Source organism: Mobula birostris, chromosome 14 (assembly GCF_030028105.1).
Source record: "Mobula birostris isolate sMobBir1 chromosome 14, sMobBir1.hap1, whole genome shotgun sequence".
NCBI classification, from domain to species: domain Eukaryota; kingdom Metazoa; phylum Chordata; class Chondrichthyes; order Myliobatiformes; family Myliobatidae; genus Mobula; species Mobula birostris.
In genome coordinates this window covers 52,690,777-52,704,468 of record NC_092383.1, presented here as the reverse complement: position 1 = coordinate 52,704,468, position 13,692 = coordinate 52,690,777, and the positions used below count along the sequence as shown (strand labels likewise).

Below are 13,692 nucleotides of genomic sequence, written 5' to 3'. Positions count from 1 at the left end.
TAGAGTCCTCAATTACTGCTGTCTTCTTCCTTTCCCCACCCTTCTGAGCTACAGTGCCAGACTCTGCACCAGAGGCACAGTCACTATTGCTTCCCCCAGCTAGGCCATACCCCCCCCCCCCACAACAGTACTCAAACAGGAGTACTTATTAAGGGGGACAGCCATTGGGGTACTCTCTAGTATCTGACTCTTGCCCTTCCCTCTCCTGACAGTTACCCACTTATCTGTCTCCTGAGGCCCCGGTTTGACTACTTGCCTATAGCTCCTCTCTATCACCTCCTCACTCTCCCTGACCAGACGAAGGTCATCGAGTTGTACCTCCAGTTCCCTAACAGTCCCTAAGCAGCAGCAGCTTGATGCACCTGTCGCAGATGTGGCCGTCCGGGATGCTGGGAGTCGCCCGGACTTCCCACATCTGACAGCCAGTACAGAACACCGACCTCACAGATATACCTCCTATTTCTATTCTTCACAAGTAACTGACATCACCTCAACCTGTTATCGCCTAAGCTCCGTTGAGCCAAAGCCCTCCTACTCTGTCGCCTGCTCTGTAAAACTGTCTCCTTTTAAAGTCTTCCCACTGGTCTAACTCACTGATGTCCACGCGTTTGCGCAGTCGTGCCTCGATTAAACTACTGAAGGAAAAGCTGTCTCCTTTTAAACTCTTCCGGCTGGTCTAATCTTCGCTCTATCATATGTTCTGTTTGGCTTTTATGTAGGCTTGACTTCTCTTGTTAGTCATGGTTGTGTCAACTTTCCTTTAGAATATTTCTTCCTCTTTGCGATGTATATAGACTGTGCCTTCTGAATTTCTTATAGAAATTCCAGCCATTGCTGCTGTGCTGCCATCCCTGCCAGTGTTCTTTTCAAATCAATTCTGGCCAACTCCTCTCTCAGGCATCTATAATTCCTTTTACTCCACTGTAATACTGATACACGATCCTCTCCCTTCTCCAGCTCTGCATCCCTTTTGCCAATTAACTTTCCAGCCCTTAGCTTCATCCCTCCCCCTCCTGTCTTCTCCAATCATTTCGGATCTCCCCCTCCCCCTCTCAAATCTCTTACTATCTCTTCTTTCAGTTAGTCCCGACAAAGGGTCTCGGCCTGAAACGTCGACTGTACTTCTTCCTATAGATGCTGCCTGGCCTGCTGCGTTCCACCAGCATTTTGAGTGTGGTGCTTGAATTTCCAGCATCTGCAGATTTCCTCGTGTTTGCGCTTTTGATTACTAACTTTGTCTGAGGTCTTAACAACATCTGGCTCCAAAATCTCTCCACTAACTGTTCTGACACTCTAGTTCCCAACCTCCTGCAACTCTAGTTTAAACCCTAGCATGTAGCATGAGCAAACCTTCCTGCTAGGATATTAGTCCCCCTCCAGTTCAGGTACAAACCATCCCTTCTATACAAGTCCACCCTTCTCTGGAAGAGAGCCCAATGATCCAAAAATCCTGTCCCTTCCCCCTTACACCAACTCCTTAGCCACATATTAAACTGTATAATCTTCTTAGTTATAGCCTCGCTAATATGTGGCATGGGTAGCAATCCTGAGATCACAACCTTGGAAGTCCTGCACTTTAACTAACCACTTAACTCCCATGCAAAACCTCGTCACTCATCCTACCCATGTCATTGGTACCAAAATGGACCACAACTTCGGGCTGTTCAGCCTCCCAATTAAGAATGCTGAAGACTCCATCCAAGATATCCTGGACCCTGGCACCTGGGAAGGAACATACCATCTGGGAATCTCATTCTCTCCTACAGAACCTCCTGTCCATTCCTCTAACTAATGAATCCCTGATCACCACAGCGTGCCTCTTCTTCCCACTCTTCCCTTCTGAGTCACAGAGGCAGACTCAGTGCCAGAGACCTGACCACTGTGACTTTCGTCTGATAGGTCATTCTCCTCTCTCTCCCCCCACCCCAAACAGTATCCTGTTGTTGAGGGGGGTGGCCACAGGGGTACTCTGCACTGGCTCCTTAACCCCTTTCCCCTTCCTGACTGTCAGCCGATTTTAGTGTCCTGTACCTTGGGAGCAAATACCTCTCTAGGTGTCCCACCTATCAGCCCTTCAACCCCCCAAATGATCCAGAGTTCTTCCAGTCCCAATTCCACCTCCTTAATGAAGAAGCTGCAGATGGATGCACTTCTCACAGTTGTAATGGTTAGGATACTGGAGGTCTCCCTGCCTTCCCACATCCTGCAAGGGGAGCATTGCACCATCCTGCCTGTCATCTCCACCCAGCTGAGCAGATATAAAGAAGAGAAGGGAAAAACTTGAGCTTTCTTTCCTTTGCTTTCTCAGAGTAAAGCCTCTCTTCATGGAAGCCTCGAAGAGCTAAAGCCTTAAAGATCATCACTGACTTATGCTCACTCTGAGAACAGCCGCTGTGTTTGCCCCTGTCTTCCTCTAATTTGCTCTTACAAATTAATCCCAAGTGCCAAATGGCCACTGGTCAAAGCTGATCAAGTTAACTTTGTGTAAGTTGAAAAGAAAAACATCCCAGCCACAGAGCTGGAAAATTCATGCTGTAGCTGAGTGGTGCCACAGTACCACAACAACCACCTCTGTCTCAACATCAGCAAGGCCAAGGAGATGATAACTGACTTCAGGAGGACAGGAGGAGGAAACCAGAGGTCCATCAGGTGGCCCTCATTTGGTTGGGGCAGGGGGGAATCAGAGGAGGTGAGGGTCAGCAACATTCAGTGTGCAATGAGAGTCAAGTGCAGATATCTAGGGTCTCTACTAAGCTGAAAGCCAAAATTTAGCTTATACTCTCAGACAGCCCAGTAATGGGTTATCTGCCAGTAGATCCAAGTATTTCCATACTTTACTTTATACTTTATTGTCGCCAAACAATTGATACTAGAATGTACCATCATCACAGCGATATTTGATTCTGCGCTTCCCACTCCCTTTAGTACAAATCGATAATAAATATTGAAATTTTAAATTATAAATCATAAATAGAAAATAGAAAATGGAAAGTAAGGTAGTGCAAAAAAACTGAAAGGCAGGTCTGGATATTTGGAGGGTATGGCGGAAGATCTACTCTTCCATTTCATTAAGATGACCAAAATTATGGTTTTAGTTTTACATTCTTCCCTTGAGAATTTACTAATAACGAAAACAGTACAAATTGATGTTAATTAGGTGTTCTGCCACCAGAAAAAGAAAGAAATGCAAAGTAATCTTTTAAGCATATCATATATGGCAACTGAACAAGGAATTGTTCAGTATATGCAGTGTTTCAAAGGCACAGAAGCACTTAATATCAAGTTAAAGAATTGGCCTACCGACTGATTGTTGATTACCAGGCTCAGGAATGGAAACTGGGTGTGTTTTAGACACTGGAACAGTATTTTCTGTGTACTTTGGGATCTTTTTTCCTGCTATATGATCTGTACAAAGAATGAAGTCGCAACAAAATTAATCTGTTATCAGGAAACTGTCAAATCATGAGCATGTACTGCTGCAAGAAATATAACCTGTATCTCACAAAGAACCTAATAAGATGAACAATTGCTCCTTAGTTTTTACTAAAAATTAAACAAAAATTACTTACAGACTAGTCCAAATTTATCATTCCAAAGGCAGAATATTTCACAAAAATATTGATTTAAGTTAGTAAAACATGCCATTAGATTGAAGTTCATGTTTGCTTTCAGAAAGGCAAATGTGAATCTAACAAAATATTTTTCTTGGTGATACTGACACACAATAAAGTATGACAGTAATTTTTAAATTGCCTCTTGTTGTTGTCTTGGCATTAACTATTCTTCTCACCGCTTAAAAATGCACAATTAAGGTATTATTCGCTTCCTCGCCTACACCTATATTTTTTTTTCTGGATGGCAGAAGATGTACATGCTGAGATTCAATAACTAGCTAAATTATATTTATCAGCTGGCAGCTGGAAGAGAGTTGCAAATGGCTTGGAAATATCTTTTCCTCCACTGTATGATGTATTCCTTTTGCCTTTTATTGTTGAAGTGTAATCAATAATGTCAAATGGTAGTTTTAGAAGCAGATAATATTTGTTTGCAGGATTTTTGGTGATTGCAAGTTTAAAAACAGAATTACCAGCAGCTTCTGGCAAATAACGTTCAAGGTTTATGATGATAAAACATACACAATACATCCACTGTCGGTGCCCCCATGTTTCACACAACATGGAACTGATGGATCAAACTGCACCCACAATCACATTCATAAAAATACTGTAATACTGTTTTAAAAAATCCCTTCTGCAGACAAACTTCTTCCTTAGCATGTTTCTGGCTCCCATCCATTCCATGTAGATTCCAACCAAAATTCCAGATTTCACAATCCGGATTCATCCAGAATCATAAGTAGGTTCAAAGCATCCAGCATTTCTCGAGACATGTTCTCCTCATTTCCCAAGATTCATGTTTAACTCCATACATCAGTTGGCTCTTACACTGCAACTTGAAATAATTTTTCTCACGGCCCCAGTCCTGAAGGAGGATCTTTGACCTGAAAGAAACTTTAGTTCCCTTTCCTCAAATGCTGTCAGACCTGCTGAGTGTTTCCAGTAATTTCCATTCTTAGGTAAGGTTAGATTGAATTGAATTGACTTTATTTCTTACATCCTTCATATACATGAGGAGTAAAAATCTCTATATTACATCTCCATCTAAATGTGCCATGTGCAATGATAGTAATTTATAATAAACAGAACAGTCAACATAATATAGAGAACAGTGTGATTTCATCAGTCTGATGGCCTGGTGGAAGAAGCTGTACCGGAGCCTGTTGGTCCTGGCTTTAATGCTGCAGTACCGCTTCCCAGATGGTAGCAGCTGGAATAGATTGTGGTTCAGATGATTTATGTCCTCAATGATCCTACGGGCCCTTGTAAATGTTTCGAATCATGGGAAATTTATAATTACAGATGCACTGGGCTGTTTGCACCACTCTCTGCAGAGTCCTGCGATTAAGGGAGGTACAGTTCCCATACCAGGCAGTGATGCAGCCAGTCAGGATGCTCTCACTTGTGCCCTGTAGAAAGTTCTTAGGATTTGGGGGCCCATACCAAACCCTCCTCAACCATCTGAGGTGAAAGAGGTGCTGTTCTGCCTTTTTCACCACACAGCTGGTGTACACAGACCACCTGAGGTCCTCGGTGATGTGGATACCAAAGAACTTGAAGCTGTTTACCTTCTCAACCCCAGATCCATTGATATCAATAGGGATTAGCCTGTCTCCGTTCCTCCTGTAATCCATAACCAGCTCCTTTGTTTTCGCGAGGGAGAGGTTGTTTTCTTGACATCACTGTGTCAGAGAGATGACTTCTTCCCTGTAGGCCACCTGGTTATTGTTTGAGATAAGGCCAATCAATGTGGTGTCATCAGCAAATTTAATTTGCAGATTGGAGCTGTGGGTGGCAATACAGTCACGGGTATACAGGGAGTAAAGGAGAGGACTCAGTACGCAGCCCTGAGGTGCTCCTGGATTGAGAGTCAGAGGGTTGGAAGTGGTGGAGCCCACTCTTACAACCTGCTGGCGATCTGACAGAAGTCCAGGATCCAGCTGCACAAGGCAGAGTGAAGGCCGAGGTCTCTGAGCTTCTTGTCGAGCCTGGATGGAACTATGGTGTTGACTGCTGAACTGTAGTCCAATAACAGCATTCTCACATAATCCCAATTCTATTTTCTACACCAACCAACATCAAATAAGATGGAAGATAAATACACAGGAGATAACATTCCATAATCCCAATCTCATCCCACAAATAAAAACTGAGACTCTTAAACTAAAGAGTAATTAGCTTATGATATACCAAAAGTAGAAGTTCTTTACCTTGAATAAGAGTTGCTATCTCCTTACTCTTCTGAGCTGGATGTTCCTTCACAATTTCCAATGCTGTCTTCCCACGCACATCTTTAATATGAACATCAATTTCTGTGCAAAACATAAAAAATTGTTATTAGCAGGCATATGTACACAACGTAAGTTAATAGTCCCTAACTTAACATGTGCAAAGCACATCGTCCATGAAAACTGATATTTACCTTTATTCAGGGAAGGAATTTATTTCCCCAATGCAGAGCAAAGTGGACATGGTGACAACTCCCTACATGAAGCCACACAGGGCATTTATCAAGTCAAATTGGCAACATGTCTATTTAGTCACCAAGCTGACTTGTGAAATCTATAATAAACAGCTTGAATCGTTATCTCTCCAACCAGTGTGAGTGCATATTCTGAGATATTTGAAAGTTTAACACAAAATAACTTCAAGCTATAATATTATGCAATAGCTAATCAGTATAATGAAGTTTCAGAACAGAATGCACTGTATAAACACCTTGCTTTAACAATGTATCTATGTGTCATTGGAAAATGATGACTCCTCCCCACTTCAATAAATGTATTTTTAAAATACAAAAACAAATGTTAAATTCCAATAAAATTCCGATTTTGTTAAAATCATCTTAGAAAGATAAAATATGGGATTTATGTCAATGGATGATCAGTACTGGGCCAAACCACCACTTTCAGTGGATTTTCTGTTCAAAGACATTGGTGCTTCCACACCAGGATGTGATGCAGCCAGTTAATACACTCTCCACAATACACCAATGGAAGATTGTCAAAGTCTGAGATGTCACTCAGAATCTCCTCATACTTCTAAGTAGAGGCGCTGCCATGCTTCCGTTTCTTTCACTTCTTTTATGCCTTCTTTTCAATGTTGTTCTGGCAGAGTTGGAGCTGATGATCTTCAGTTTAATGGAACACACATAAAAACTGCTGGTGAACGCAGCATTCTTATAGATGCTGCTTGGCCTGCTACGTTCACCAACAATTTTTATGTGTGTTGCTTGAAATTCCAGCATCTGCAGATTTCCTCGTGTTCAAGTTTAATGGTCTGTTTTCAGGCCAGTTGAGCAATCTGGCAGTTTGCTGTCTCCAAGATGAACAGCCGTGAGGCCAAGAAGCTGAGAGATGGGCACGAGCCCATGATTGACGCTACTTCTCACCAATCAAAGCATCAAAGATTGAAACAGAGGAGGTGAATGTGGAAGGCGAGCGAGTGCTCAGCACTATCTACCAGCTTCTCACTCGATGTTGATGGAAGGTTTTGCATGTGATGGTCTCCCTCTCCCTCGCTGATCCCAGGGGAAAGTCCGTGCTTTTGAATGGTCTCTTTCTCCCTCGATGCTGTTGGAGGATGGTACTGAAGTTCTGGGTCTGCAGTTTGTGTATTGGATTGTAGCTCCTTTTCTGTTGCTATTTTGGGCAACTTTGAACTGGGGTGGCCTGCAGGTAAGGAACACTGAGCTGAGCTGAAGATGGACTCTTAGTTTGTTTTATTTTCAGAGATTTTGCTCATTCTTTCTTGTTGCCATGTGCATAATTTTTTTTTGCATGTGGGAGGTTGATGTTCTTGTCGCTGTTTGGACAATGTGGTTTTTTTTTTTGCTCGGGTTGATGTTTTTCTTTGAATGGGTTCCACACCGTCTGTGAAGATGAATTTCGGGGTTGTGTACTGAGTACTTTGAATCTTTGATGGGTCAAAGGCCTGCTTGGACAGTGCATCTCTCTATGACTCCCAAATATGCTCCAAGGACAAAAAAAAATACCAATTTCAACCAGAAATACAATGGATTCCAATTAACTGGGCCATCAGTTAATCGGGGCAGCCACTCATTTGGGACAACTCTTAAAGACCAAAACCTAATCAAGAAAAACAGCCAGAATTCCTTTTGTTATCTGGGACACTATGCTGCTTAATTGAGGTAGGAGACTATTGCCCCAGTAGAAACACTCACAACACGCTGGAGGAACTCAGCAGGTCGGACAGCATCTGTGGAAAAGATCGGTCAACGTTTCGGGCCGGAACCCTTCGTCACGAAGGGTTCTGGCCCGAAACGTCAAACGATCTTTTCCACGGATGCTGCCCGACCTGCTGAGTTCCTCCGGCGTGTTGTGAGTGTTGCTTTGACCCCAGCATCTGCAGATTATTTTCTGCCCCAGTAGAAGTTACGGCAACAGAAGTTAGTTTCTAACCAACTTCAGTCATGTGCACTTGCTTGGCTGTTAAGACACTACGCTGTGTGAAGAAGAAATAATTTTCAAATAGCACTAATTGTGTGTGTTTGTCTTAAAACACAATGATTTTTGTCACTGGATAGTTGGCGAGAAATAAGCAGCAAGACAATTCAGAACCATTTTACTCACTGTGGTTTCAAGCATTCAGGCTTGGAGATGCCTGAAACAGCCAGGAGTGAATGAAATGATTGCACTACTTTAACAAGTTAGAACCTACAAAGAATTTGAAGCTATCAACAATCACCTTGAATGTTACAATGAAAATGAAGATTTGGAAGATACAATCATCAAAAGCATCGTTTGAAGGCAATCCATTATCTTCAGTTGATGTTTGTGCGAATTTTTGGTCTTTTACAGTCAAAAGAACACAGCAGCATACACTGGATTAATTCCTCCACTGATAATTGTTCAGAATTAACATATAGATTTATAGTAATGTAGCACTGTAAGTGTTCTAATTTGTTCTATATTTCATTGAAATACATAATTTGTTGCTCAGTTTGTCTTTTTTTAATTCCTTTTTAACCATTTAGAGTAATAGTCAGAGAAGTACAGCACAGAAACAGGCTCTTTGGCTTAGTCCATGCCGAAACCATTTAAACTGCCTTCTCCCATCGACAGTAGCAGGAAGAGAGCACTTCATACCCTTACCATATAGCATAGGAGCAGAATTAGGCCATTCAGTCCATTGAATCTGTTTTGCTGTTCCATCATGGCTGAAACTGGATCCACTCAACCCCGTACACCTGCAATCTCACCATTTCCTTTGATGCCCTGACCGGTCAGGAAACAATCAACTTCTGCTTTAAATACACACTGACTTGGCTTTCACCACAGACTGTGACAGAGAATTCCACAGATACAGTATTCTCTGGGGTAAAAAAAAAACCCTTACCTCTGTTCTAAAGAGAAACCTCTCAATTCTGAGGCTGTGCCCTCTAGTTCTGGATACCCCCACCATAGGAAACATTCTCTCCACATACACCCCATCTGGTCCTTTCAATATTTGGTAAGTTTCAACGAGATCCCCCCCCACATTCTCCTAAATTCCAGGGAGGACAGACTCAAAGCTGCCAAACACTCCTCATATGTTAACCCTTTCATTCCCAGAATCATCCTTGTTAACGTCTTCTGGACACTCTCCAATGACAACACATTCTTTCTGAGATTTGGGGCCTAAAACTGTTGACAATACTCCAAGTGCAGCCTGACGTGTGTCTGATAAAGGATCAGCATTATCTCCTTGCTTTTATATTCTATTCCCCTTGAAATAAATGCCAACATTGCATTTGCCTTATTTACCCCAGACTACCTGCAAATGAACATTCTGGGAGTCTTGCATGAGGATTCCCAAGTCCCTTCGCACCTCTGATGTTTGAATCTTCTCCCCATTTAGATAATAGTTCACATTATTGTTCCTTTTACCAAAATGAATACCATACATTTCCCAACACTGTATTCCATCTGCAACTTTTTTGCCCACCCTTCCAATTTGTCTAAGACCTGCTGCAATCGCATTGCTTCCTCAGTACTACCTACCCCTCTACCTATCTTTGTATCATCTGAAAACTTTGCCACAAAGCCATCAATTCCATTATCTAAATCATTGACAAATAATGTGAAAAGCAGCGGTCCCAATATGGACCCCTGAGGGACACCACTCGTCACTGGCAGCCAATCAGGTATGGTTCTTTTTATTCTTACTCGCTGCCTCCTGCCTGTCAGCCATTCCGCTATCCATGCCAGCTTGTAATGCCATACAATTTTATCCTGTTAAGCAGCCTCATGAGTGGCGTCTTATCAAATGCTTTCTGAAAATCCAAGTAAATTACATCCACTGTCTCTCCTTTGTCCACCCTGCTTGTTACTTCCTCAAAGAACTCTAACGGATTTGTCAGGTAAGATTTCCCTGGGTCTCCACTTGACAGCGTATGGAATACGACTTTTTTGTCATAGCTCCATCTTTCACAACTTATTTGCCACTGCTAGATTCATTTCAAGTTTGAAGATTTATTATATTTGCTGAAGGATTTACGATTTAATTATGATGGCTGATACTCGATCTGGAAACGAATTAAGAAGTGGCAAAACTCTTCCTGAAGCTCAACAAACAAAGAAATCAGAGGAGGTTTCTACTTCAGAAAGAATGCTCTCTTTAATAGAAGCTATTAATGTGAAGATCGGTACGGTGGATACCAAAATCGATAAATTGACGAACGCTAATGAAATGCTTGAATAAAACATTCTCGCTGTTCAGGAATCTTTGAAGAATCTGAAAGATCGCTATCAGACGCTTAAGCAGAGCAGTAATAGGGAATTTAAACGATATGAACCAACCTATTAAGTGCAGAAAGATTTTTAAGAAAATAAAAACACTTCATGCAGATATTAGTTTTGCGCAGGAGACCCATATCCGCAGGCAGGATGAAAATCGCTTTTTTAAATTTTGGAAGGGACCCTTATTTTATTCTTTATCAGTAAATAAAATAAGAGTGGTATCTATTTTTATTAATTCTAAAATCCCCTTTGTTTATTTTAATACTGTTACTGATTTAATTGGAAGATATTTAGTTGTCACTGGTCTGTTATGTGGTCAAAAGGTGGCTTTGATGTGTGTATATGCAGCTAATATAGATAGCCCTGAATTTTTTAAGCAGCTATTTTCTGTATTGCTGAATTTAAATGAATACAGGTTGATTATGGGCAGTGACTTTAACTGCTGTCTCAATCCGTCGATTGACCGATCGTCCACCAATCCGTTGCTTCCTAATAAAGCTGCGACTTGCATTAATTCTTTTTTATTAGAATACGGTTTGGTGGATATTTGAAGATTTAAGTATCCTAAAGAAAAAGACTTTTCTTTTTTTTCCCCACATGTATACCATAAATATTCAAGAATTGATTAGTTTTTGCTAGACACATGATTGGTGCCCTCTATTGCTAGGTGTGCGTATAATATGATTCCATTGCCGGATCATGCACCTATGAAACTAACTTTGAAGTTTTCTGATAATATTCAGATACCTCAGCGGAGATTTAATGTTTCGTTGTTACAAGATTCAACTTTTGTAAATTTTATTAAAGAGCAAATTTCTCTATTTTTTGAATTAAGTACACTGAAGGAATGTCAAACTTGGCTATTTGGGATGCGGTGAAATCTTTTCTTAGGGGATAGATAATTTCATATTCAGTAGGTTTAAGAAGGAAAACTAAGGCGGAACTTTTACTGATTACAAATAGGATTAAAGAAATAGATAAAGTTTATTCAGTAATGCCTAGTGAAGATCTCTTTAAGGAAAGGGTGGAACTCCAAGCACAGCATGATTTGCTTTTGACTTTTCCCATTGAACAGCAACTTCTTAGATCCAAAATCCAATTTTATATACATGGAGACAAATCAGGCAAATTATTAGCCGGTCAGTTAAAAGCAAATAAGGCTAGAAGACAGATCCTGAAAATACGAAGACCTGATAGAACTGAAACGGTAGATCCTTATGAAATTAATAAGATATTTATGGATTTCCACTCTAATCTTTATAAATCTGAACTTTCAGTCAATATTACTTTTATGAATAGTTTTTTGCAACAATTGAATATACCTAAAATTTCTATTCAAGATTTGAATACATTAGATGCACCTATTAAACAAGAGGAAATAGCAAGGGCTATATCCTCTTTCCAATCAGCCAAGGCTCCGGGACCAGATGGATATACAGTGGAATTTTATAAGACTTTTACTGATACACTTATATCTCAATTATAACAAATTTTCATTGATTCTATATCCTCTGGGACTCTCCCGAAAACTTTTTATGAAGCTTCAATCTCTTTAATTCCGAAAAAAGATAAAGATTTATCTGAATGCACTTCTTATAGACCAATTTCTCTATTGAATGTGGATTTTAAAATTCCTTCTAAGATCTTGGCTAACAGACTTCAGAGTATTTTACCAACTGTTATTTCCAATGACCAAACTGGATTTATTAAAAATAGATATTCACATTTTAACATTCAAAGATTATTAAATATTATTCATTCTTCTCTATCTGAAGAATCTGAACGTGTTGTTTTTCTTAATGCAGAGAAAGCCTTTGATAGAATGGAGTGGTCTTACTTGTTTGAGGTTTTAGAAAGATTTAATCTTGGCCCAGGATTTATTTCCGGGATTAAATTGATCTATCATGCTCCTATGGCTGCGGTTATAACTAATAATAAAAAATCTCCCTATTTTAGATTATATAGGGGTACTCAGCAGGGATGTCCTCTTTTCCCTTTATTATTTAACTTGGCCTTAGAACCCTTTGTTATTGCTCTTAGAGATTCTAATACTGTTCAGGGTATTAAGAGAGGGGACAAAATACACAAGGTTTCGTTATATGCAGATGACCTGTTAGTTTATATTTCAGATCCTAGGAAATCTATTCCTTCTATGTTATCTATATTTTCTGAATTCAGCAGCTTTTCTGGGTATAAATTAAATTTACATAAAAGTGTGTTATTTCCAATCCAAACCATCAAGTACCTTTTCGTATTGCTAAAAATTACTTTACCTATCTTGGTATTAAAATTACTAAACATTTTAAGGATCTCTATAAATACAATTTTTTTCCATTAATTGATTACACCAAGCAAATACTTTCGAAATGGTCGCCTATGAAATTATCATTAACAGGTCGAATTAATGCTATTAAAATGATAGCTTTACCGAAATTCTTTACAGGCTTCCCCCGCCATCTGAAGGTAGAGCGTTCCTATGAAACGATTCGTAAGCCGGAATGTCGTAAAGCGAAGAAGCAATTACCATTTATTTATATGGGAAAAATCTGTGAGCGTTCACAGACACAAAAATAACCTACCAAATCAAGCCAAATAACACATAAAACCTAAAATAACAGTAACATATAGTAAAAGCAGGAATGATATGATGAATACACAGCCTATATAAAGTAGAAATAATGTATGTACAGTGTAGTATCACTTACCAGAATTGGGACAGCGCTGAGCACACTGATGATGGTGTGTTAGGCTGAGTCGTCGGAGGTTGGGGTAGTGCAGTGGCCCCCACCCTCCAGGCCGCCGACCGATACATTGCCGTGAAGCATGCAGGAGTCCAGCGGTAGCCGGGACGCACCCAGCACATCTTTAAGAAAAAAAGCCGTAATAAACAAGCTAATTAATTAGGTGTCGCCCGGCATGTAAATGTCAACCCAGATCAGAGGCGACGCAATCGGCAATCGCCTCTGATTTGGGCCGACATTTACGTGCCAGGCAGCACCTAATTAATTAGCTTGTTTTTTTCGGCTTTTTTTTAAAGGATGTACAGGGTGCGTCCTGGCTACCGTTGCATTCTCCGCGGACCGGGTGTCGGCATGGTTTGTTTCCATCAGGGCAGGCAGGTCATCTTCTTCTATGTCTGCCTGCCTCGATGTTGAAGGTCGAGGTTCGTCGTCTGCTGAAGGCTTGCTTCACTGCTAGCCTCACGCATTTTTCTATCATACAGTTCTTTATAAGCATTCAAACCATCCTGCAAATATGCCCTGAACCGACGTACCCTTTCAAGATTAAAGTCGTACTTTATCATTGCAGCGAAAATCTCACGCAGTTGCTTCACG

General features: G+C 40.6%; 1 protein-coding gene across 12 annotated transcripts in view; it reads right to left on the bottom strand.

The window, feature by feature from the left end:
- The window catches only part of LOC140209900 (ankyrin repeat and SAM domain-containing protein 1A-like), a 409,914-nt gene that overhangs the window by 262,062 nt on the left and 134,160 nt on the right, over positions 1 to 13,692 (bottom strand). For all 12 annotated transcript variants that reach the window (XM_072278542.1, XM_072278543.1, XM_072278544.1 and 9 more), the window contains 2 exons: positions 5,828 to 5,929; positions 3,301 to 3,405 (listed from right to left, as the gene is read on the bottom strand). In XM_072278542.1, coding sequence (XP_072134643.1) covers positions 3,301 to 3,405; positions 5,828 to 5,929 — 207 coding nt within the window. The remainder of the gene's footprint in view (positions 1 to 3,300; positions 3,406 to 5,827; positions 5,930 to 13,692) is intronic.